Raw genomic sequence first — 27,313 nt, forward strand, 5'->3', positions numbered from 1 at the left:
CTGTGGCTCTAAATAAAGGGAATAGTGGAAACAGTAGAAGAGTGTGGAATCATTGAACAAAATCAGAATTCTGTGAAATTGCAATTACATTTTAGAACTTTTTTAGAACTTCGCACAAGAGCACTGTACAAATTATTTTTTTCATTGCTTTTACAAAAAATCAGACAGCCACCAAAAACTACATTTCTACATTCCAATTTGAAAATCACTGAAAATATTTTGTATATATATTCTATATGCATACAAATAAGACTAAGTATAAATTATTCATTAAACTTGTGGTGGTGTTGTTATTTTCTGATATGCCAAGAGTGCTGCCGGGAAATATGTTCGCCGTTTTCCATTGTGAACCGTCTTGATCATGTGGCGATATTAGCTAGTCTAATCCACCAAATATTGAGCGGCATTTTCCTGCCTAGTGTGAAAATGCCATTGAAGCACAAAAGTAGGTCGTAGAAAATAAATGATAAAAATGGACCAGGATAAATACTGCTACCCTGTTCCCAGTAGCAGTTGTCGATCGCAATCACTGCACCCGATGGCGGCAAAACGTTGCAGGTAGGATAGCAAGCTAGATATAACGATAGCCTAATGTACTCTTTCAAGAGAAATTTGGCTACATCTGTCTTAAAAGTGAAAGTTTCCTAGCAACTAGGACGTAGCCATGCTATATCCAGGTAAACCCTGAGCTGTATTGGGGTTAACCTCATCCGTCTTTTAACCTACATTCCCCACCCCCTAGACGTCTAGATTCCAGTTTTGCTCAACGCAGTAACGTTAATGTGAGCTACATCCATTCTTAAATTGCTCATTCTTGTAATCATTAATTAACATTAGTCAAAGTTCGTAAATGTAGGCTACGTCACTCGCATTGCATTCACATTAGTCAAGGAAGCTGCTAATTCTCCTAGCAGTTACCGTGAATTAGATTTGTTTGTTTAATTGCTGGACTGGGTTTCTGCTCTAAACCCAGCGTTCCACCAATGTTAAATCAGGGGGCTGTTTTTTAAAACCTTTTGATATCGAAAGTATAAATTGTATCGCTTAACAAAGAGGAAGCGACCAAATTGGTCCGTTTTATCAACTGGAGGAGGAGTTACGTCCATAATACGAATAAGTACCTGCAATAAATGGAAATATACCGTTTTTTTATTTATAATGACAAGTTGAAAGATAAAACAAAAGCTAAGAAAGTAACTGATTTTCAGACATTAATACATTTTATTGTAAAAAATGCATTCACAAAATTAGGCATAAGAACACAGTGATTTTCCTCTGATACTGACACGATCCTAAACATTCATGATCTAAAAATTGAATGTTGTTACTAGTAATCAGTTCCATAAAACTATGCTGTAGGAGTAATGTTACAGTTACTTATTTTTAGTAGTTGGATACATTGGTAGTTACATGCATTGTAATGACTGAAAAGACTGTATTTTCAGATGTAATGTGTGAAATTCATTTTGAAATGCTAATACTTCCAATGTTGCGTCATTGTGAACAAGTGATTTGGTTCAGCGTTTTTGCATCTGCAGTTCTGAAAAAATACCTCACGGTTCTGAAATTAGTGTCAAAAGTGATTGTCAAAAAACAAAAAAAATTAAATTAAAATGGAAAAATGATAAAAGTATTTTTCACGCTGGCATTTTGACTCAGCGGTTTTAAATGTGTCCATGTGGCTGCTCCAGTCAGCTGGGACTCATGGGCTTAATATGAGTCATAGGATGGTTCAAAACAACAAGTAGAGGCAGGGAAGAAAGAGCTATGGGTTCTGCACAGGGGTTTTGTGCATGCAGACAGATGGGCCCCTGACCCAGGGGACGTGCATAGACTCTTGACTAATTGAATGCGAGGCAAAGAGGTATGGGACACGGTCGCTGATGATTTGCAGTTGACATTGAATTATCAAGTGTCCCATTTTGTGTATATATTAACCCCTTATGGGCAGTTGCAACCAGCCCGTTACATCGCCCTTAACAGACGGATGCGCCGCCAGCGTTGTATTTGATCATATGACCATTTTTCAAGACACACGATCATTGAAATTGTGATTCCTAGGTCTTTCTATGGGTTATCTATAGGGTGCCGTAGTCCACAATGGGTTAAGAACCTCCAGCAAACAAGTCCCTTAGCCTGAACAGTTAGCCCATTTAGCAGAGAACACAGGATTTTTTTCTGCGCAGTAGGCACCCATTGCTGCTGCATCTTGAGTGGCACTGAACTGCTTCAGTATAGTGTCTATAAATGGATCATCTGAAAAATGCAGGCTTATGCCAATCCCCCTGGTTATGGCCATCTGCTAAGCTCATGTATAAAACTAAGCAATGCTCTCGTTTTATTGATTCTGGGAAGGAAAATAAAACTTGAGAGCAGCAATGCGGTGAATATCGGTTTATTACTCTCGCAAGAGGAACACATAGAGACTCATAGTTACCATAACAATACAACTGATGGAAAAAACAGCCTTGCAAAGGTTTGATCCCTGCCTTCATGTTTGATTACAGAAGGATAACACAGAGGGGTCTTGCATTTTAGTGCTACAGGCTACACACAGAAAATGGGATCAATCTGACAGCATAAAGCAGGTACCTGGAGCACTGGTCAAAGAGTAACTACAAGTAGCTGGGAAAGGAAGGAGTCAGATACAGGGGTTCACAGTCAGGTCCCAGCATTGTCAATTCCTCTGACCATGAGCGCTTGCTTGAATATCCCTTAAAGATAATTCCAGTATTCCCAGATTGCTATCCAGGTGCCGGGTCACTTTGTGCCAATGGGTCGTTCTGACATCCGTGATTTTTCTCTGTTAAGAGTTCGGTCCTTGAATATTGCATTTTCTCACCAGTGAAGGGGATGAGTCCTTGTGCTGTGAAGTGCTATGGAACTGCTCCCCAAACAAAAGTTCCATTCCATTGTTTCCAAGGCGCCAAGGTATTAATAAGAAACAGGGGGGGGCGGTGAGCCACATTGGACAGTGAATGGGGAGTGGTCACCAAAATGAGTCATAACCCTGCCTTAGAGTGCAATCCTGCCATATACTTTCTCACAAACACGTTTTGCCCAAGCGCACATTTCTCTAGTGATGATGAAATGTTCTGGATTTGCTTCATTTAGCTTACGCTGGTGACTCTGACTTAGATTTTTGGGTCACAAGGTGATTTGGAGGGGATTTTGATACATGGTATCATGATACATGATACCATGATACATACTGACACCCCCCCCCCCCTCCTTCCACCTTTAACCCTCCAACTGACAAAGCTACAAAATGGGGGCATGTAGCGATGAGGACTAAGAACCTTTGCCCAATTTGTGGAGTGGGAGGATTTTATTACAAAATGACACCGTCAATGAGTTTATTTACAGACGCCGCTCCAATGTCGTCCACTGAGTTCACGGGGGAGGGCGGGGGGTGGCTCGTGCACACCCCGGGGGCAGCAGGGAGGGGGCTGGGAGCAGGGTGGGGTGCAGGGGGCCGTGTCCTGCACCTCAAATGCCGTTGACTAACAGTGCAGGGGGAGGGGCCGCCGCAGTGGGGGCGACGGCAAAGGTGACGCGCTCCGAACTGGCTGCCTGCTCAAGGGACAGCCGTCTGAAGCGCTTCTCCAGGTCGCTCCGTTTCTTGGCAGCGGCGTTGACGGCGTCATCCTGGTCGCCCTCGGCACCCTCCGCCCGGTCTCCTAAACAGAGAGGCCGCGTTAGTGACAGCGCCAACACGCCATGCACAGAGCGAGGAGTTCTACCATTCTGCGCATTTACTGAACGTTCACATTGGAGTGTGGTCTATACGAACGCAACATGAAGGCCACATACAGCACAGGAGAACTGGAATTTATGGTGTTATTTGAAGTTAAATGGCCTCTCCCTGTAACTCATTTCAGACACTGGAAATGATTAGCTTCTGCTGTCCTCATTGTGCATTCTGGTCATGCACTCCCAGTCACAGTGGCTGACAGCTTTCCTTGCAAGGTCAAGCCAGCTAGGAGCTCGCAGCAGATAGAGGGCGGTCATAGAATGGCTCTCACTGCCTCATTCTGCATGCACCCATACATACATGCATACCTACACTCTCACAATCAACTCCACAAACACTTGTGTCCACTGATGAGTGCAGACACGTGCACAGACACAAGCACAGACACTCACTCACCTGCTCCACACACACACACACACACACACACACACACACACACACACACACTTACAGAAAAATCTGTTTCTCACTACATCCCCAAAATAATAAGAGCCATATGTGCCCTTTTTCAAAGAGATGTTGTCTTTATTTCTTGTCACAGCATATTGGAATCGATTTGTAAATGACATAGTGGAAGAAAGCCAGACGCTTGCGCTTTACAGGATTAAACATTTGTCAGAAATAATATAGTCAGCTAATAAGTAGTTTGTTTGTTCTCTTAATCACCTTTAGTTTGTTTGCAATAAACAAAGGTGTAGCCTATTACGTTATCGTTTTAAAGTTATTACAGTAAATCGCTTATCTTTCAAACTGAATGAGGCCTTAGTACAAATATTAATGAATGATCAAGCATAGGCTAGTTGTTTATAAGCAAGCGTCGGTACAAAAATGAATGAATGATAAAAATGGTAAAGTTATGTATTGATAAGCAATTGAAAAATTGTAGAGAAAGAATGCAGAGGTCGCGTACACAGATGTATACCGTTCATAATTATATTGTGTTAGCTACTTGTAGCCAACAGAAGTAGAATGAGACAGCGGAATGTAAGAAATAAATAGCCGAAAGTTTTGCCATTATGAACAAAATGAATTCTTGCCACACTGGCTGCTAATATATATTGAAAAAAACCAAGGAGCGATTTCTGTTTTCATTTACTCATGTGGAGTGTGACATAAGAAATGAATAAAGTCCTTAAATAAGCACAGCATATACAGTGTTGTGAAAAAGTGTTTGCCCCTTCCTGATTTCTTCTTTTTTTTGCATGTTGGTCACACTTAAATGTTTCAGATCATCAAACAAATTTAAATATTAGTCAAAGACAACACAAGTAAACACAAAATGCAGTTTTTAAATGAAGGTTTTTATTATTAAGGGAGAAAAAAAATCCAAACCTACATGGCCCTGTGTGAAAAAGTGATTGCCCCCTAAACCTAATAACTGGTTGGGCCACCCTTAGCAGCAGCAACTGCAATCAAGCGTTTGCGATATCTTGCAATGAGTCTCTTACAGCGCTGTGGAGGAATTTTGGCCCACTCATCTTTGCAGAATTGTTGTAATTCAGCCACATTGGAGGGTTTTCGAGCATGAACCGCCCTTTTAAGGTCATGCCACAGCATCTCAATAGGATTCAGGTCAGGACTTTGACTAGGCCACTCCAAAGTCTTCATTTTGTTTTTCTTCAGCCATTCAGAGGTGGACTTGCTGGTGTGTTTTGGATCATTGTCCTGCTGCAGAACCCAAGTTCGTTTCAGCTTGAGGTCATGAACAGATGGCCGGACATTCTCCTTCACGATTTTTTGATAGACAGCAGAATTCATGGTTCCATTTATCACAGCAAGTCTTCCAGGTCCTGAAGCAGCAAAACAGCCCCAGACCATCACACTACCACCACCATATTTTACTGTTGGTATGATGTTCTTTTTCTGAAATGCGGTGTTACTTTTCGCCAGATGTAATGGGACACACACCTTCCAAAAAGTTCAACTTTTGTCTCGTCAGACCACAGAGTATTTTCCCAAAAGTCTTGGGGAAAATCAAGATGTTTTCTGGCAAAATTGAGACGAGCCTTAATGTTCTTTTTGCTCAGCAGTGGTTTTTGACTTGGAACTCTGCCATGCTGGCCATTTTTGCCCAGTCTCTTTCTTATGGTGGAGTCATGAACACTGACCTTAACTGAGGCAAGTGAGGCCTGCAGTTCATTGGATTTTGTTGTGGGGTCTTTTGTGACCTCTTGGTCGCTGCGCTCTTGGGGTAATTTTGGTCGGCAGCCACTCCTGGGAAGGTTCACCACTGTTCCATGTTTTCGCCATTTGTGGATAATGGCTCTCACTGTGGTTCGCTGGAGTCCCAAAGCTTTAGAAATGGCTTTATCACCTTTTCCAGACTGATAGATCTCAATTACTTTCTTTCTCATTTGTTCCTGAATTTCTTTAGATCTCGGCATGATGTCTAGCTTTTGAGGATCATTTGGTCTACTTCACTTCGTCAGGCAGGTCCTATTTAAGTGATTTCTTGATTGAGAACAGGTGTGGTAGTAATCAGGCCTGGGTGTGGCTAGAGAAATTGAACTCAGGTTTGATAAACCACAGTTAAGTTATGTTTTAACAGGGGGGGGGGACAATCACTTTTTCACACAGGGCCATGTAGGTTTGGATTTTTTTCCTCCATTAATAATAAAAACCTTCATTTAAAAACTGCATTTTGTGTTGTCTTTGACTAATATTTAAATTTGTTTGATGATCTGAAACATTTAAGTGTGACAAACATGCAAAAAAATAATAATAAAATAAAAATAAGGAAGGGGGCAAACACTTTTTCACACCACTGTAGTCATATATTAAAATCACGGCAATTGGAAATACAATAAAGCTGCATGTGTGGCTGCACAGAAAGAGGTTTAAAAGCCGTAGTCGCACTTTTAATTGCCAAGAAGCCCGTGGCTAACAACAGCTTTCTTGCTTTCTCCCTCAGAAAGTTTAGCCTATATGTTTTGACCAAAGTTTTTCCACTAATGCTGTGTAGCCATCAAAGGAAAAAAAAATATTCTCTACCGATGTAGACAGTATAGCCAAATCCGTATTGTGGCCCATATTTCTATTGTTATATTGTTTCTATTGTTACATTGCCAACCCCTAACAGACAAACACAGACAGACAGACACTGGCACACTCAGACGCACACTCACCTCTCTCCAGGTCACACTCTGGGGATGAGGCCCCGCTGCACTCACTTCGGGGGCCCAGCACAGGGGAGAGGAGGCTGAAGGAGCACAGGGAGACCGGCCCAGGCAGGTCCAGGCCAGGCCGGGGGGAGGACGGGGGGGAGGAAGAGGAAGGGCAGGGGTGCGCAGGGTCCAGGGGGGCAGCGGTCAGGCTGGAGCTCAGGCTGCAGGTGGACTGCGTCTCAGAGTCTTCCTCCGACATGCCGCTGTTGCAGTTCTCATCCTCGAAGGACACCGACACCACTGCAAGATACGGGTCGCCTCTGTCAAAAGGGGCCAGGCCGCACATTCTCCAGACACAAAGTTTCTTATAAAGAATGAGTGGAACTTCTTTTTTTACAGGCATTTTCCTGTACAATTCTCAACATTTGCAGGCAAAATGCTTCCAATTTTACACCACACACATTTCTAACCAACCTCCAAGAGAGAATCATTAACACATCTTCACTTTGCAACAAACCATCACAGCGAACAGTACTATCCGTCCATTCAAATAAGGTATAGCAGTGAAAGGCTTGGCGTACTGTTGATTGCTGTAGTACAGTTACAGTTGGTAACATGTATGTTAGAGAGCCAAGTTATAACTCCGGCACCACCCCTGGGCTGCCATTTCCTCCCCCTAAGCAGGGATAACTTCAGGACTATTCAGCTCCCAAGCCAGAGGCAGCCTGACAGCGGTCACTCACTGGATATCCCATCGGACTCCATCTTGAAGTTGGCGATGTCGTCCCCGGCGATGCCGTCGCACTCGGAGCCCACGCCCCGCCCCCGGGGGCCCATGGCGGAGGACCGCCGGCGCTCGTGTATCTCGTCGGAGATCTTCTCCAGGTTGCGTAGCGCCGCGCTGTACCCGGCCTTCGCCATGGTCAGCTTGGCCTGCCGCTCGTCCACCAGCTTCTTCAGTTGCTGGAGGAAGGGATGGAGGAGAGCGAGGGCAGGAGCGAGACGAGGAGGAAGGGATGGAGGAGAGAGGGACAGATGGAGGGAAAATTCAGTTCACTAGAGAGAACAAGTGCCTTTGTCCACATGTGGCCAATCATTATGAGAAAATACAGTACAGTATTGTAGCAAAAACATGGATACAATTCTGGTTATGACACTACATCCTAAAAGCCTAAATGTGACATTACATTACATTACATTATTGGCATTTGGCAGACGCTCTTATCCAGAGCGACGTACAGTTGATTAGACTAAGCAGGAGACAATCCTCTCCTGGAGCAATGCAGGGTTAAGGGCCTTGCTCAAGGGCCCAACGGCTGTGCGGATCGTATTGTGGCGACACCGGGATTAGAACCACCGACCTTGTGTATCCCAGTCATTTACCTTAACCACTACGCTACAGGCCACCCATATCATTATTGTACTTTAAAACAAAATTGCTCCTGTATAAAGTTTACTCTTGGATAGTTTTAGTCTTGGATTCAGGAATAATACTTTTCAATAATAGTTACCATATGACTAACAGACTGGTCATATAATAATGCTGTAATATAATAATGTTGTGTCACTGGCTGCCCGTGAGAAATGCATGATTTCATCTTTATTCATTGTAATGTTGAATATGTGTGCCTCTGAAACAACTGCACCACTGCGCAATAACTAGTATTGTCAGTTACAAACTTGCTGATGTCAACATAAGTCACAGGAAGTTAGACAAGTGTGTACATGATTAGAGTTACATACCTCAAGTTGCAGGTAGTATTTTGCCTTCAGTTCAAAATATGGCCTACAGAACAGGAGGAGCAAGACAGAGTGAAAAAAGAAAGAAAATCTGAATTTAATGTGAAGCCCTGGCATGGCACAGTTTGCATTGCTATGGTAACCAAAAACCTCAAGAAAAACAGACAACTGCAGTGAGCCGTCACATTCCCCTGGCTCCCCCAGGGGGAGCACACTCAAGGCTGCCAGGGAGATGTGTCATTTCCTCCCCAGCCCAGAGGCCCAGCCCACATCTGCTCTGCATTAGGCCCAGAAAGTGGCTGAAACGTAAACACCCAAACCAAGGCCTCCAGCAAAAACCGCTCCTTTCAGCAGAGGAAGGGAGACAGAGAGGCCTCAGAGAGGAGCCCATCCCTTCTTTTCTCTCCACGTCTACAGGATTTTAAACCAATGTAGAGCTGCTGGCTGTACTACCATCTCAGAATTAGTATTATTAGAAAAGAAACATTGATTTCTCAGGGATTCTATGGTAAATCAGTTGGGGAATCTCGGCAGTGGGTGTGCTCTCACTTTGATTTGTTTATGGTGCGCTTCAGCTTCTTCTCCAGCTGTTTCATGTGGCCGATGGCCGCGCTGTACTTTGCCGCAGTCTCCTCGTGTACCAGTTCACTGCGCGCCTTCGTCTGCTCCGCCCCCATCACCTGCAGAGGCCAATGGGAAACCCCCCATAGTCTCACAAATGTTCCAAATCATGTACGCATTCACTCACTCCTTTTTTCCCTAGATTATATTTCCTCCATCAGAAGATACGGTTAAATAGTAATGGAATTTAATACGCAAAACTGCTACGACCACTAACAATGCCAATCCCACAACTGCTGTTACTTCCAGTTCTGTCAGCCTGCAATAAACAGGATATAAAGAGTGCAGCGAAGAATTGTGGGTTCTGCCATTGAACAAAGTGATCTTTTCGGTCTCTGCCAAGTATTTTCAGGGTGTCTTGCCCCACTCACCCTCTGGGTGGCGTGATTGAGCATCTCCTGCCAGGCCGAGTCAAACTGCCGGCTGTCCTCCTCCAGCAGCCTCTGCTCGGCCAGCGAGATGGTCTCCTTGGCGACTCGCAGCACCTCTATGGCTCTCTGGTAGTCCTGAGAGGCCTTCTGTGCCTCGAGCTGGGTCTGGGGGCATCGGGAAAGGCACAGTGACTTCACAGCCAGACAGATACAGATTTTGTACGTTGAACGGATTAGCAGTTCAATACTCTAATATTGAAAGTTCTATATCGACTATTAAAGCTGAAACATTCAAATTTGGTGAATCTTCTGACTATTCACGAAGGGACATGGTCAAAGGCAAAAAAACATTCTGTATTACAGAAGGCAATAGACTTCCTGTATTTGGCCATGGATCTTCAGCAACCTTAATAGACTGTGATATAGCACCTAACACTTCAAAAATGGAACTTCTTGTGACTAAGAACAAGAGAGGAAAGGCATAATGCAGGAGCTGTCCATCTGGTTAGTCTGTCTAATCTGTGCCTTCAGTTAGGCTCATGCATAAACCAGGCTGGACTCTTAGCACTGCAGGGTCTCTCTGCTCAGGGAAGCAGCGAGACAACCTACTCAACACCTGACCGTGAACTGCCTTCCCTACAAGCCACTGTGACCAACCTCCTGACCAAAAACCCAAATTGTGGGTCTCAGCAAGAAGCCCCTTTAAACAGCCAATATAATTTCAGTATGCAATTCCAGAGAAACACTAAACATGTTCATCCCCCATCCCCCATTTATTCTGACCAAACATCTGCAAAGTATATAGAACAGAAAGCAGATGGGAAAAACAAAGATCTGGAATCCTACAAAACACATATAGTATCGGCACAGCCTTCGTAGATCAAATGTCAGTCTGCTGATCCGTGATATACCAAAACATGCTCTGCAGTCTGTGTGTGTGTGTGTGTGTGTGTGTGTGTGTGTATGCATGTGCGTGCACTGAAACAATTTTCACAAAAAGAAATAAAGATGACAAGGAAATAGCAGGTGTCAAAGGTCTAAGCCATCAACCGTTAAATATAATATTACATAAGATGCTTGTGTAAGCAGAGGCCTTGCTGTGTCAGATTCAACCATTTCACATTACTGGTCAAGTGCAAGCTATATTTGAGAGGCCTTTTCCAGAAATGAGATCATTAAATGGCATCACTCTACGTTACATAGGAGGAGACAGAAAGGACAGAATGTACTGCTAAGGGCCTGCATAACTAGGACTTCCTGTCAGTGTCAGGGATTACAGATAGCGCTCTCCATTGTTGCCCTTTCCTCCCAGCCTTGAGACAGTGGTATGGTTTAAATGGTAATCACATCACTCCACCACCAAGCCTCAATGTAAAACAACAACGCACGGTCTCAAGTAGTGCATGCCAGAGTGCACTGAACTTAACACTCAACTACTGGAAAGCTAAGTCACATGACAGATTCCAACACTACCTTAAAACAAAGGATGTTATACTTTAAATATACAGTACAGACGCAAACACTTAGTTCTCCCAAGTTGCTGTAGACCAGGTCTACCTCAGACCTTCAACTGACAGAGAACGTCCTATTAGGGAAGAGGGAATTACATTAATCTCGAGAACCATAATACTTTCCTGTTTTTAAATCCCATGTTATAATCCTTCTGTCAGTCCCAAAAAATAACAATAATGCAACTGCAGTTAAGTCAAATGAAATGTCTCACACACATATACATACATGTATGCACACACAGGCACACATGCACACACAGATAAACAAAAACCCCCCTTCCTTGTTCATGCATTCCATCACTGGAAAAGCTGAAATTTGATTAGCCCTCCCCCTCCCCCCCTCCATCTGCATGCACAGCACATTCCCCAAACAGCTTGTACCTTGTGCTCATCACATGATGCCAACCTTATACAGTAGTGTATGTCCAAACATTATTCTGCTTGTGCCATCCTGTCCCATTGAGAGCACCTATAACCTAGCACAGTAATTTAACTTTTCCCATGTTCTCCTAATAGACATTAAGTGCTCTGTGAACTGAAATTCCTAAAGAGGTGGTGGAGTCCCATCTCTGTTCAGCCTGAGAACTCCTGCAGAATTCACTGAGGAGCACCTGTTTATCAGAAATATCCCTTGGGAATCTGAAAACCAGCTTTAAATCATAACAGAAGCTCAGACCTTGACAGTGGAAATGTATACTATCTGCACACTTGACAAGCAACATGCAGGAGACATTGTGAAATAATGGTATACTTAACTGGCTGGACAGTTACTTATGAGATTGTGAATGCCATTCAACACGCCCACGCTAAACATACAGTAAGCACAGTCATAGTAAATCCACATACTAGAATACATATTCTGAATCTAACACAGTGTCCGTCGAGCTATCAGTTAGTGGTTTGTTGATTAAACGGTCTCTGGGCTAAACTAAACGGGACATTACATTCCATCTTCACAATCCTCTGTTTAAAGACTCTCAAACATCTTGAGCATTAGGCCTGTGAATGACTGCACTGAACTGGGTCACAGCTATACTCGAAGGCCCAAAGAGGGATGTGACATGGAAGTACAAATAGCCTGTCTGCATTAGCTGTGTCATACATCACACAGATCACAGGAGGAAAACTGACTGCAAATTCCAGTGGATGATGATGTTACCCCGACATTTACCCTGACCTGCTTCAGTCATCCATTGGCACCATCTCACAGGTCTCTTTACTAAAGGCACACAAGAGGCAATGCTCCCTTTTTAAATCTGGGTCTGCTATTTTTAACTCAACTTCAAAGACAGATAAAACATCCATGTGTGGTTGTTCGTCTCATCCACTTGATAAGAAGCCACATTCCTTCAGGTCAACAGTAATGGTGTGGAAATGAGAGAATAATTCAGTCGGTCGGACAGAGAGACTGAAGACACCGCATTAGGGAAAGATGGGGTACATACAGCCATGACTAATATGGCGTTATCTTTTTATATTTATTATATATTATACTTTATTTCTGCAAGTCATGCTATTGCATGTCATTCTCCCTCAGGGATCAGTGAAGTATTTATGTACAGTTTGCATATTCACAGTGCACTTCACCTGAAATGAAACCATATTTGCAGATCAAAAGGTTTTTTGTTTTTTGTTTTTTTACACTGAAGCCGTTTTCTTTTTCTTTTTTTAAAAGCCTGCTCTGCCATTGCCCCAAAAATGCTTCACTCCTTTGGATCTATCATATCCAATTTGCTTGTGGTCAGTTTAAACCCAGACTTTTGAAGTTCAAAGGATCAAACTTCAAACTTGAAAACAACAAAGTAGAGAGAACTGATACCAGCAAGGTGCCAACACCTGAAATCGGCAGGTTGAAAACCAAAAAGCATTTTCAGCTGCAAATGAATGCCCTACATAACATTGACCCCCATACTGACCTGCTTTCAGTGGTTTTATTTTTTCCCTGGATGCAACATTTCTGTTCACGCCACACAGAGGGATTATTGTGAGTCTGTTTACAACCATGAGGCGGAGCAAATCACAATTCAGAAATGACTCATGACTCACGCGACAGAGAGTTAATGGCCCTCAAGTACTTAAAGAATCCATTGGACCTGTCCCAAGAGAGACCGTACTGCCTGCACAGACATGTGTTGATATGTTCACCAACTGGTATATACCGTTCAGCCACAACATTAAACTTAAGCTTAAACCTATTTTTTGTGTATAAAAATGCTTTATACTGTTTGTGCTCACGCCGAAACTAAGTGTTTGCAGACAAGTTTATACAGGTTTTAATTATGAAAAAACTGAGCAGGTGATTTTAATGTTGTGCCTCTAATGCCTCTAATTCTCTAATGATGTATCCACATCTTTGTACAGCAAGTATTTGCACTTATCAGGCATGTTTTGTACAGACACAGCCAATTAGCCCCATGGACAAAAACCGACATTTGCATGATAAGTAAGCTCCTCGCTCCAGATGTCATTGTGCCATTAAACAAGCTGTAATCGTGTGCAGAGAGGTTTCTCACCAGAAACAAAAACACCATTACATGACATTAATCGTGCCCCATGTGTGGGCTACATGTACCATTCCCACTGGGCCTACAAGCCAAACGGTCAACTGTGGGAGCAGTGGGAATGGAGAGGATGAAATGTCCCAGTTGGCACTCGCTAAAATGTGCAGTGAGCCTGTTAGTAGGCCAGACATTGTGAGAATAGCAAGTCTCAATTACATCAGCATTTTATTCCAGAATTTCATCCACAATGGCCCCGTTAAACATGCCTGGGTCTTACAGTGCACTGAATTCTGTAATCAGCATTAACAAGGACATACTAGTAAACCAGACATGATGATTATTGATTTTCATCTTTTACATGGATCTCTTGGGACTCTAAAAAATGCTATGATATTAAAAGATTCATCGTTGTATTTTTTTGTGATGCATTTATATGATGCATACACCAAAAACCGACACAACCACATCCCTTATCCCCAAATTGTTAGCGAATTATCCACAAACGCATTCACACCAGGTAACACTGTATCAAGAGAACAGCATTGGCATAATACTGCAAAAATGAACACATGCCCTAGATACAAGCGCAAGATGAACCTGTTCTTTGGGTTTTTTAATTTACATGAGACTGATCAACGGCATCAGATTCAGCCCCAGGCCTCATTCCCCATGAGAACAGTTCTGGCCAGAGAAAGGGGATGACAGAATCACCAGCTGCGATGCAAGCCGAGGTCCAGAGCCCTGGGTGTGGCCACGTTGCGCCACGGTGCTGGCGGAAGGTCAAATGATCGGCACTGACGACATTCACTAACGCGGTTACATAACCAAACTGACCAGAGGTGAACACAGCGGCAGCACTTCGCGGGAAACGCACGCAGCCAGGGCCGCGCATCGTACCCGAGACTCTCCGCTCTTCTCCGACGGTTTCCACCACCGTCAACTCAAGCTCCACTCAAGAAAAGGACCAGCTTCCATCTAAAAAAAAAAACGCTGCTCAGATGCAATGCTGGCCTCCGAGCACTCCCCGGACATGTCGGTTACATTTCCATCTCTCACCTTGGTCAGGCTTGGTGAAGGATGATCTTACAATGAAGTGCGTCTGCTGGGAATTCATACAGACAACTGCCATTTTGTTCCAATCCAAGGTTCTGTTTCACATCGGGATGTATCCAGTCTGAACAGTAGACATTAAGTCAGAATTTTCTAGAAAGTAATTACCATGGATAACTAGCAGTGCAGGAGAGCATAAATTATCCTCATTAAAGCACATCACCACCTCACCCAACCTTTTCTGTCCCTATATCATCCCCCATTAAGCGCAGTATGTGACAGACCTAGCAGTCAGACGGGAATGCAGTCAGGCTAAAATGGCAAATCGAGCAACCTTTTAATTCAGCCATTTTGAGGCAGGGCCAGGAGAAGTAGAGTGCCCAGGTGACTTACTGCTCCATCCCCAGGTGGGTTAACTTTCAATATAACATCTACCTGTCCCATTTGAGATGACTGACAGGTAGCCATACTGAAATATTTCATGCAGTCCTGTGGAGCTTATGTGCGTTGCATTCATTTTGTCTGTCCCTGTTGATCTATGCAGTATATTGTAATCCTAAGAGATTTCCATCATGAGGTGATTTCTAAACCGGGTTCCTAATTTCCTCTGGCGGGATAATAAAGGTTGACTTGACTCAGGTACAGTGGGGAAGCACGGCATGCATTTTAATTTGGTCAATGTCCTTCGGTCCTTTGTTGTCAACAACAAGCAGTGAAACAGGAGCTAAATAGTTTGACCCATTTAAGTTGACAAAGTTGGCTTCTTTAATGTAAGATAATTTAAGAAACAGAAGCAGAGCCTGTGCTTTTAAAGACAAAACCATGATTAGGAAACTCCACTGAGTCCAGGCCTCTTCCTGACCCACAATCATTGACCTACTTCCTCATACCCCCACCACCCACAGATCTCAGGAGAGTTGTTATCCTGAAAATGCTTAATTCTCAAAAACATATAAACATATCCATTATTGCATAATATTACGAAGAAAGTAGGCCTCATTAATTACCTAGCACTATATTTCTAATACCCACACTATATATACAGTACACAATTTCCTTGATGAATGCAATAATGTATGACAAAATGTATTAATGCACTAAACTAACAAGAGACATAAAAGTCGTGGTCTGGTCAGGATACACAATGAGTTCAATATTTCCCCAGGCTACTCCATCTCTAATGCTTCATAATGAATCTCCAAATTAACTTTCTCTTTCTGGAAATCTCTTTTCCAAGTCATTAACAAGAGACTTACCCAGCATTAGAATCATCAATAACCCATATCTGATCATGTATTTTCAACTTCCAGTACTTAAATATTATGCAAGTATTAGGTAAGAGTAGCAAGCCCTGTCAACCCCATTATCCTGAAGAATTGTAACGTAGGATGCCCTACTTTCTACAATGTTTCTCAGTTAAAAGAAAACATTGCACTGGACAAATAATCAGAATGCAATGCCATTACATGTGCAATCTATGCAGAAATATCTTTTTCATAAAAATGTTTGTTTTTTTATGTAATAAAAATGACTTTTTACATATCAAAACATAACATTAAATGGCAGCCAATTAATGCAAGTACTTATGCAACGCTTTAGATTTAGTTTTTTTAGAACCTTTTTTTTTGGCTTTTAGAAGAGTTTTGCAGTTTAATGTGTTTGATGTACACAAGATGTGAACTAGACATTGGGTGGAGCAATAACGTTTTTTTTTTTTAATTATTGGAGATTACATGTGACTGTTAACCTGAGGTTACTGCCCTTCCCTGCAGGCACCATGGACAGCAAAGCGCAAAATAAGAGAGGTGATTTGGGGAAACAGAGGATGAGTAATGTAACAAACAGCTCACAGGAATATGTGGGACTCTCCTTCAAGTGGAAAATCCAGTTTAACCACCAAGCTGAGTGAGTAAAAATAAATACAGAAATACAGAAAGTGTCTCTCATCAGAACTGTAAATAACATTCTGCAAATGATATCAACAGAAGTGAAAGTAAATTATATATCTGTACAGTAACATATGAAATTACATGCATTACAAAATTAAATGCGGAAATACAACATTAGAGAGTTAATTACTTTCTCATGTGCTTTGTAATGCTGTTAAAGTGGGGTTAGAGGACCAAGGAATACCACTCCTCAAAAGAAAAGAAGAACATTTTGTGGCAATAATTGCATCTTGCCGACATCTGTGTTCAAAATATTTTGATCTCGACTCCTAGCCGTTGGCGTGGCTAGGAGTCTCGAGGCTGTAGTTCTGCGGCGGGAGAAGAAAGAGCTCCTGTCTAGAGCAGACACGCCTTTGGGACGAACACAGAATACAGAAACACCCTGACAAACCCAACCAGTCACACGTTGCATCATAGCCCTGGAATGGGAAGCAGTGGAGAGGGTAGGAGAGGACGTGCCGTGCCGTGGCATGGGCGTTGTGTCGAGGGCTCAGGCTTTGTCCTCAGCCACCATTCCCTCATTTCCCTTTTGGGAAACACAGAAGATTTATCTTAAGGCTTGATTATCTCAGCACCAAATTTCCAATTATACACTCAGCCAATACCAAGAGGGCTCCGGCAGAGTGCTTAAAGTCCAGCACCTATAAATGACCTTCTAAGCCCTTCTCTATCCCGTTAAAAATCCCAATAGCCTCCACCTCACGTGGGCCTTCACTGGCAGGGAGGTCACTTCAATCCTTGAATGAGAGAAGCCTGGTTGCAACATAAAGCCAAGCGTGTTCTTAGGGCATCTGCACGCCCGTGACGGTCACAGCCCCTCCCCACCCCCAGCCCAAATGAGCATTTCAGTTCTGTGGGTCACAAGCTGGCTCGAGCACCGATTGGACAAGGCCAAGGGCACGGCGATGTGAAACCGCCGCCCGCGACGGCGACAGCTGGCAACACCGGCCCCCCTCCCCCAATCTCCCGATCACATGACCAATCAGCGCTGAGAATGCGGTGGGCAGACCCGCACTCGGCGCGCCAGCAGAGTCAACGACCCGGCCCTCTGTGCTCATCCAGACGGCACACGCAGGGGCCCTACGCAAGGGCCACGAGGCCCCCCTCAGACCGAGTGTGCATGATGAGGCTACCGCAGTCACAAAGAGCCCGCTCACAGCCAGCGCGTCGGAGGGCGACGCGAATGCCACGCGGTGGAGGGACGTGACGACAATGCCGACTCTGAATAGGACCCATTTTTCACACAATAAAGAACAAAGACGAACACAAATCCTTTAGAAAAGGCTACGGAAATTCGACAAGCGACGCGGTGCCTCTTCAACAATGGCTCCCCGGCTAAAAATAGACTCGAAATCCATCCGACACGTACGTCAGACCCCAGCTGGATCGCTGGCGACAAGGCGGGGAAAAAAAAAGCTTCTCGGGGCTCAAAAAGGCCACAGCAGCCGTAGACGTTTTGACTGAGAGGAAACCCCCCTTGGACACAGGTGTCCACGTCTGCTGCCATTCCCTCCATGTACCCACTCAATGCAGTCATACATACGGAGCAGCTTGTGAGTGTTTGAGGTCCAATAGCTGTTTCCTACCTGGGGTTGGTACCAACAACCAACAGTATGCAAACAGGACTGACTAAAGGCAGAAACAGAGGCAGCGCTACAATGGTGTGCCGAGACGCTCTCTTAATGAACAGCACGTTAAGGACGGCATCATTATGTACGGTCACGCAGGACGAAGACAGACGGGGGAGACGCTGATGCCGGTCACGTTGAGAGGCTAATTTCCCAGTTCCTGCATCACCTGGCCTGAGCCTTGTGCACAGGGTCTGCATTGCAAGCTGCCAGAGGCGTGGTGTGGTTTTCATAGAGACATGGGCCGGGAGTTCAAATCTCAGCAGGGACATCTGCCCTTGAGGACCGTGAGTAAGACCTGTGCACCGAATGGATATTTAATTATGCAGCATCAGTCCCTGGAGAAGACCCTACAATGAGCAAGCGACACATGTAATGTAACCTCATGCTGCCCAGATGTGAGACTCTAAATGATGAAATAAAACAGGAGACATAACCAGAAATTTGTCATTGTGGCATCTACACTCAGTGATCACTTGATTAGGCAGACCTGTACACCAGCTTGTTAATGCAAATATTTAATCAGCCAATCATGTGGCAGCAACTAAATGCATAAAAGCATGCAGATGTGGTCAAGAGGTACAGCAATTTTTCAGACCAAATGTCAGAATGGGGAAGAAATGTGATCTAAGTGACTTTGACCATGGGATGATTGTTGGTGCCAGACAAGGTGGTTTGAGTATCTCAGAAACTGTTGATCTGGGATTTCCACACGCAAGAGCCTCTAGAATTTGCAGAGAATGGTGCGTAAAACACAAAACATCCACTGAACAGCAGTTCTGCAGGCAGAAATGCCTTGTTAATGAGAGAGGTCAGAGGAGAAGGGCTAGACTGGTCAAAGCTGACAGGAAGGTGACAGTAAGGCAAATAACCACACATTACAACAGTGGTATGCAGAAGAGCATCTCTGAACACACGTGTTAAGTGGATAGGCTACAGCAGCAGAAGACTTGATAAGTCTAATAAATACCTAATAAAGTCCTCACTGAATGTATATATCAAACTGGGAGGAACAGTTTTCAGAAGACAGCCCCATTGGGCACCTTTGTGGTTTCTAGTTCTTTCTTGGAAACTGGTATTTACAAACAGATGAATGGGGCAATTCCCCTAACACTTAAGTGACAGGGGGAAAATTGTTCACAAAAAAAAAAAATCACTCTTAAAATTACAATATAAAAAGAGACAGTAATGGTCCCTGCACTAAATACAGATGCAGTAGACGAGCAAGGTGCAATGGTCATTTTGATTTGGTTCCTGCATCAGTCAGAATGATGGAAACAAGCACATTCAGTGGTCTGGTGAGCAAGACCAGAGGAAAACACTAAATTCAGTAGAGTAGTGCTGTGCCCTCTGAATACGAAGACACTTCCCAGTCTCATCTGATTTAACAGATGTGTTTCACAGTAGTTAAATATAGCAGGCCTGTTGAATGAGGAAGTGAAAAGGCTGAATAATTTGCCTTCACTTGCAGTTCATCTGAAGAGCAGTGCAGAAGAGATGAGATGATAGGGGAGGGATTGGGGATAGTCACAGAAATAAACAGAGCACCACACCAGCCTCCCTCAGATATGCAACCACACCCAAACACCTCAACAATATACTTCCACAAAAACAATAATTCAACAACATTCCTCCTAGCTCAAAACCACACATATAAGATAAATGGGTATTAACATGCATATCATTAAGACTGCAGGGTTGGACATACCAAGCACCAGCGACTGACTCAAGAAGTTAAGAAATTGCCCAAAACACCACTGTATTCAAATTAATATTACATTCCAAGGTTACATTATAATTCTAGAGTAGAATACAGCAGAATGTCCAAAGTTTGCCTTGGTAACTATAAAGGGCTTTAACCTTAAAGCCCTCTGAAAGTGGAAACACAACTCAAGGTGTAAGGTATAGATCTTTAATATAAACTATTATATAAACTCATCACCTCACCTGAACAATAAAACCAACTGTGAGCTCCAATTCTAGACAAATATGGAGCTTGCAGTGAGTACAGATACTCATGCCTTTGCGGACTCTGCAAGTGTAAAATGGCTTCCTAAAATTCTGCATTCCGTACTAGAGTGATTGAGGAATCTAATATGGCTACCTTCAGTTCACCTCCCATTGCCTGGCCAAAGGGGTCGAGCAGTGCCTGAGGCCACTGTGGGCCAGCACACCCTCCCACACATGGACCACCACACCCTCCCACACATGGGCCTAGTGTTCCTCACCTGTCGGGCCACACGCCGGGCTTCCCAGTAGGGCTTTGAGTCCTCCACAGGCTTCCCAATCTTCTTCACCACCTCGTCCAGCTTGACCGTGGCCTCCACCAGAACAGCGCGGAACCTCTGCCGTGCATCCTGTGGAGAAGGGGCCATTTGGTCAAGCTCTACAGAGAACGCCATATGATCACCATGAGTTAGAGGAAACTAAGACGATCTCTATGTGCTGCAGTGTTCAGCTAAATCGGGCAGCTGCAGCACGACGGTAGGTCTGTTTTGGTCCCCCCACTGGAAAAAGAACTGCTCTAGTTATGTTTTGAAAACAGATGATATTTCAATCTGGTCATAGCTGGATTTTACACCTGGGTCTCCATTGCTAATCCCTTCCCTTCACTTCAGTTGCAGCACTTTATAAACGCTAACCGATCATCTACTCAGAGCATACATTCAAGAGGCCTTTACAAGCCTAGTCAATGTCAACCATCTGCAAATGTGCAGTTAAAACTGTATAGTCTACTTATTAGCCACAAAAAACACTCTGTAGCCTGTATGGCTTTCATTCATATGACAAATATTTGCTTTTGCAAAGCCAAAGCAGGTGAAGGACATCAAGCAATGATCTACTTTACAAGGCTATCATCAGTGGATGAATATAATAGATTGTCTTGGAAGCTATACCTGGGAAGCTACAGTATAAGCACAAAGCAGAGAAAGTAGACAGGGCAGCTGAAGATTTAAAATCCTTTACACTCATGTCCAGGTCTCATTTCAGAGGGCTTTTCTACCATGAATCCTTGATCTCTGTGGAACCTGGCAGAAAAGTCTGCCTGTGAGCAATGACATAACTAAAATTAGACCTTTAACATCTGTCACTTGGTCAGATTGCAGGACACGACGGCGCCAGGCCCGGGACATGAAGTTAAGGCCGGTGATAACAGTATCCTGGTATACAACAGCGCTGAGGGCGGAGATAATGGACACGAATGGGAAAGGAAGTGACAGGGGAAATGGAACATCCTGTGACATTCAGCATCCTGCTTAACGCCAGTGGCAGAGGGGACACATTCTAGCAGCTTGCCATAAACTCTGGGGATTGAAAAAAAAATAATGCACAACACCTAGCCCGGCCTTTAAGTTTTATTTTTTTCTGAATATAATGTCAAATAAACCCTTTGACAAGGTTTAGTTAGACATTGCATTTAAACATCAGCACTTCATATGAAACCTTATTGGTGCCAGCTTGGTATATTCGATTAAACATTTTCCCAGGGTATAATTTCCTTCCTAATAAAAAATATTTAACTGTTCCAAGCGACTTTGTCTCATTTTAAGATCTAATACACAAATGGGCAATAATAATAAAGGTAGGTTAAATTAGTGATCACAGAAAAGGACCAGCTTTTTTTTCAATTTCCTATCGGTTTCCCTTTCACTCTGTCACTCATCTCTTGTCTAATCCCTCTTTCTCTCACATTACATTACCATCATAACTATGCAGAAGAGCACATCATGGAATGGAATCCAAGGTCCCTGACAACAAGCAGACATACACCTGTGAAACTCTGAAAATGTAACAGGGCATCCCAAAACAACAGGCCCAATTGGGACAGTGTGTCACCGAGAAGAAGCCAAGAGAACACGCCACTTCAGCGAAGATTACATTCCCCCGGCCCCCTTTGCATCAATTACGGAGAACACGGTTCACAGTGTGATCATAAACAGTTAGTTGATGATTACCCAAATAAAAAAAAGACAGGCTCTGAAAGTTCAAATGGGTCACAACAATAATCTCTGAAATACAAATGAGAAATCTTTCAAATGAGATGAAACAGAATAATATGCAGTCCGATAACAATCCGATCAAATTCCGAGTTTTCAAAAAACTTAATCCTTCTAAATTCAGTGTTGATACTGTAGCTATTAACTTGTTCTCAGTCATTTTCCTTTGCTTTGACATTTGGAAACCATAAACATTCCTTTCCACATGAATGGATAGCAGTTTACTACCACTAAACAGCAGCCATAGACAAAAAGGAAGATTATGATCGATCTGCCAGACCAAATGTAATCCTATCAAATGTGTGATATTTACGATTCAGTGGCCATTGACCATTAGCAAACAGACAAAAGCCTCACCGTTTTAAAGTACAAATGCAATGCACCATCCAATAAACAAACAGAAAATTGTCTTAAGGTAAAATAGTCAATCATTTATGAGATGCATCCAATAGCGATGAGAATGCAATTTGTGCATGCTTTTAAAGTGCAGTGTATTTTGCTTTAAAATGTATCATGGAATTTCTGATGTGTTTCAATTAGCTCCACCACCACAACCAAAATGATTCACATGAGATGACAAGTGGAAGACATTAGGATGGCTGACAGAATTTTCATTTTGAAAGACAAACCGAAAGCAACTCTTTCAGAATTATAAACATGTGCTCCTTGTGGTTTCAAACACACTGAAATGTTCCTATTACTTTTCAAAAAAATTACATTGATGCAAGGCCATGGTTTAGTATATTCCATTTCCAAGAATTTCCCAGACAGCCACATCTTCACAAAAACAAACATTAATACCTCCAGTTCTGTCTCCCATCGATTGATGTCATCAGTGGACTGATTCAATTTCTCTAGTTCACCCTGTGTGAAGAAATTGAAAGAAAACAGAGAGTGGGTGAGAGGGAGAAAGAGATAGAAGTGGAAACAGGGGAGGGAGGAAGGGAGGAATGTTAACTCTGGCAATGAGCTCAGTAACATCTGGATCTTGTTAAGATTTGTAAAAGAAAAGCTTGAGGATCCTTAAAGAGCCATACCAGTAGTTAAAGAAAGGACAAACGATCTTAATACTCTCCCTTTTGTACACAGTCATTTCATAGAAGGAAACTAATTTTAAGCAAAAACATTGTGTGTGAGCAATTCGGGGATAAACAACATTCTTAAATTAAAAGGCCTACATCAACAAAACATGTCCCATACACCATTTATAATATTACGGCTTTTATTATGAATATTATTATGAAGTGTAGATACCCATATATCAAAAGAAATATTGCCCCATTAAAAATACAAATCCCAACAGTGGTCGGATACAAACTTGAGCGGATTATGAAGACAAAATCGAAATCAAAATATCGGAGACTGGCAGACTGAAATTAATCGTAACTATTCGGTGACACTTATAAGACATCACCGTTTACACGTTCATAATCATAATAATTCATAATTATTTCGATGTGGTATTCTCTATGGTTTGTTGCGAGCATTTGTCACTGCAACATTACAGATTATAGGCTGCCCTTGTCATAGAACATCAAGTCGTCAGATAACCTTTGCTGCGTTCATGTTTAAACTCCGACTTTTTAACCAGGTTAACTCGAGAGAATTCATGCAACCTTTGTTATCTGCATATAATCTACCATCAAAAGCTAACTAACTAAATACTAGTCCCTATATTACCGAATACGTGCGGCTAGCCTAGCTATAAATTCTTCGACGTTAATACAGAGCAAAAACATAACTGGAGACTGCAGACACACTTTCCTGCACACTTTGCATTTCACGGTTTAATCGTTTGACGTTTTTCTATGCGGTGTTGTTTTTACCTGGATTCTGGGATCAACTTCTTCCTCTGGCATTTGTGAATCTTCGTCTGATTTATTTCCCTTTTCTAAATTGTCCATTTCGGAAATTTATCTCAATTGCTTTCTCTGATTCGGAACAAAGCAAGCCCGTCTGCGCTGTGTTCAGACCGATTCTTTCTCTATTCCACGCCAAAATCGTTGTTCCATTGTGTAGCTAATCCGCCAAGAGTCAAGATTGATTGTTATATTTGATTAAACAATTTACGAAAATAAAAACGTCATCGTCAAGTCTGGTAGAAACCCTGTGGAAGAACAGGCAGCCGCTGGCGTAGCTCATCAGACCAATACGACTATCAGAGGACGGGATGGAGAGAGCGAAATCGGTTACCCCGCCCCCTCTAAAAATAAATAAATGTCTCGAGTTATGGCACTTACTCCTATTTATACCAGGGGAATGTAGGCTATAACCTTCTGCTAAGTTCTTGTAATTTACAAGCAAATGCAGCCTACCTTATTTCATTTGAGAATTGCGACAGTATTTGGGAGTCTGTTTAGACAGATTAGTTTCAGTTTTCAGGTCAAGCTAGAACTGTTTTAGACGAACATGGTAAGTTTGTTTGACAAACCAAATGAAAAAATGTAACCCCAAGTTTCTTATATGGGAGTTAATTCCCCAAAACTTGACTATAATGTTTTGGTGACCCCTTTATTCATGTTTAATTTCAGGCTAATTTATCGATGAATTGCCACTGTAGGCCATAGATCAGGGATCATCAAATCACAGTTTTGCTGGTGATTTACTGGTTTTCCACCCTCCCATTACCAAAGAGTCAGGTATGAGGTCAGTCAGGCCAATCAGCACCACTAATTGTTCAGTTAATGTCGGAGAAAAGAAAACCAGGACTGGATTTGATGGCCAGATTTGATGATCCAAATCGACCCTGTTTTTTTTTTTTTCTGCCAGGTAATTAGTTAAGCAATTAGTGCTACTGATTGGCCAGACTGTCTGTGTAATCATTTGAGTGACTAATCATACATTTGAGTTTCTGAGACCTTTATAAAAACATTTATAAACACAATTATTTGATTGAATATGGGAATGTTTAAATGCTGGGAAAAGCATGTCTTCTAGCCAGTGGTCCTCACTTGCGGCTCTGTAGAGCTGCAGATCTGCTGGCTTTGTTTCTCACCACTTGAGTAGCACAGCAAAAAAACACCAGCTCCTGTGGACCAGGATTGAATATCAAAAAAAAAAAAAAAAAATGCAATAAAAAGAAAAATGCTATGCAGATAAAGCAGGGTTTTGTTTCAGCCTGTCATTACGATATGTGATTCCACTTCAGTTATTGACCATGATTAGTTAATTAATTGAATCATGGCTAAGGTACTTGACTGGGACCCGGAAGGCTGGTGGTTCAAGCCCCGGTGTTGCCACAATAAGATGCACACAGCTGTTGAGCCCTTGAGCCCTAACCCAGGGGTCGGCAACCCTGGTCCTGGAGAACCACAGGGTGTGCTGGCTTTCATCTCCACCTTAAAATAAGCAACCGATTCAGACCCAAGAAACCAGGTGAGGTGAGTTAACTGTGTAATCAACGGCTTTCATTGATCAATTAATGCCAAGTAACAACAAAAGCCAGCACACCCTGCGGCTCTCCAGGACCAGGGTTGCCGACCCCTGCCCTAACCCAACATTGCTCCAGGGGGGATTGTCTGCCGCTTAGTCGAATCAACTTTAAGTCATTTTGGATAAAACTGTCAACTAAATAAATTATGAATACAATTAAATGAGTGAGGTCTCATTTTGTTTCACATCATAGCATGTTTCACCTTGTGTTCTTTTAGTGTAAACCTAAGATTTTAGTAGAGTTTTAAGGTACATAATGTAGTGACACAATGGTGAAGTGTCTATCTGTTGATTGGCTGAAAATAGAGGAAACCACATGTGGGTGGTGTGACTGATGGATTCTGAGGGGATTAAAGAGAGTCATTATCACATGGAAACCTCAGCTCCTGGCGTGTGCCTGAGTCAGCACACTGTGATGTGTGAAAACTGGGGCTTTTGCATTGGCTCATTACATCCAATAATGGTGTTTTTTGTAGCATATAACTGCCCTCATGGAATACTCTCACTTGTCACACTGAATGGCATAATCAAGCAAGCATAATTAAGCCTAGAAAATGTCATGACGTTTTATCCAACAGTGGTCCATATTTATAAAGCGTCTGGATGCTGATCTAGGATCAGTTTAGCTCAAAATGAATCAGAGTCAGATGTGAAGAAGGGAAGCCTAATCCTAGATCAGCACTTCTACCCAGAGGTGCTTTGTGAATACTGGCCATTGTCTAAATTATGACTGAGAGCTGAGTGAGCCACTTAACCCATTCCCACTCCCCCCACACACACACGCACACGCACACGCACACGCACACGCACACGCACACACACACGTTTGTGTAATGCATTTATCCCCAGGCTCATGTCTGCGGGGGGAAGGAGTACAGATAAGTTTTTATCTGGAAATCTTCACTCAGTTCACACAGGTTCAGAAGTTTAACCAAAAGCTGCAAAGTATCCTGCCAGTACTACTATCTTGTTTCACCCAGATTTGGGACTGTAATGCAAGGCCCCTAGAAGGCCTCCAATAGTGCAAATAAGTATTATGAGATGTATCATTGGTAGGTGGTAATTGGTGACTATTCTCCTCAATCTCTACTAACAGAGGATGTCTCTAATATTGTAAATTGTAAATGATATACTATAAATTATTCCCAGTTCCCCCTGATCCCTGAATACATCCCTCAATGGGGTGTGAATCCCTTCAATTTTATCACCCTGATCTGCGTGGTGTATCCTGCATCAGCAGGAAAAGGCAGCACTCAACAACATGCAGGGATGGGAAACTGACCAAGGAGATGACAGTCACTGTCCCTGTCTATAACCAAGCATGCAAAGTGGTTTCCATATTCGTGGCCAGGAAGGAATTATATGGAACGAAGAATGTGTACTACAACAGCCCTCAAAGGCTGCAGACTGAAGAATCGTTAGATGACTAATTAGGGATTTGTGTAACACTGGATCGAAGGGATGCCGACACTGTGTTCTTTTGGATCCCCCCTTGGACTGCACGGATTCAGTTGTCATTTTTTTTAGAAGCAGACCATAACAAAGGCTTTTAGCTTGGTCGTAACTGCTGTTGCAACTGAGAGAGATCTTAGACTGCAAGTAGAGGTTTCTTAAATGAGAGCAAACTGTGAAAGCAGAACTGTGAGCAAGGACT

The 27,313-nt window shown here is 42.9% G+C and overlaps 1 protein-coding gene across 1 annotated transcript; it reads right to left on the minus strand.

The window, feature by feature from the left end:
- Positions 1-1,198: 1,198 nt before the first annotated feature.
- LOC133137222 (SH3 domain-binding protein 5-like) lies at positions 1,199-24,813 on the minus strand. The gene is made up of 9 exons (XM_061255354.1): positions 24,054-24,813; positions 23,029-23,091; positions 20,458-20,586; positions 9,591-9,755; positions 9,148-9,278; positions 8,602-8,644; positions 7,602-7,821; positions 6,880-7,158; positions 1,199-3,680 (listed from the first exon to the last, which is right to left on the minus strand). The coding sequence occupies exons 1-9, from the start codon at positions 24,129-24,131 to the stop codon at positions 3,490-3,492; spliced, it is 1,299 nt and encodes a 432-aa protein (XP_061111338.1). The 5' UTR covers positions 24,132-24,813; the 3' UTR covers positions 1,199-3,489.
- Positions 24,814-27,313: the final 2,500 nt, after the last annotated feature.

This window comes from Conger conger, chromosome 9, assembly GCF_963514075.1.
Source record: "Conger conger chromosome 9, fConCon1.1, whole genome shotgun sequence".
Taxonomy (NCBI): Eukaryota; Metazoa; Chordata; class Actinopteri; order Anguilliformes; family Congridae; genus Conger; species Conger conger.

What these genes read in the sequence shown, in the direction of transcription:
- LOC133137222 (XM_061255354.1), bottom strand. Translation starts at nt 24,131, where the DNA reads ATGGACAATTTAGAAAAGGGAAATAAATCAGACGAAGATTCACAAATG. An exon ending in GATGGGAGACAGAACTGGAG is followed by an intron (nt 20,587 to 23,028) that starts GTATTAATGTTT and finishes CCTTCTCCACAG; the next exon opens with GATGCACGGCAGAGGTTCCG. An exon ending in CCCGGCGTGTGGCCCGACAG is followed by an intron (nt 9,756 to 20,457) that starts GTGAGGAACACT and finishes CGATGCCCCCAG; the next exon opens with ACCCAGCTCGAGGCACAGAA.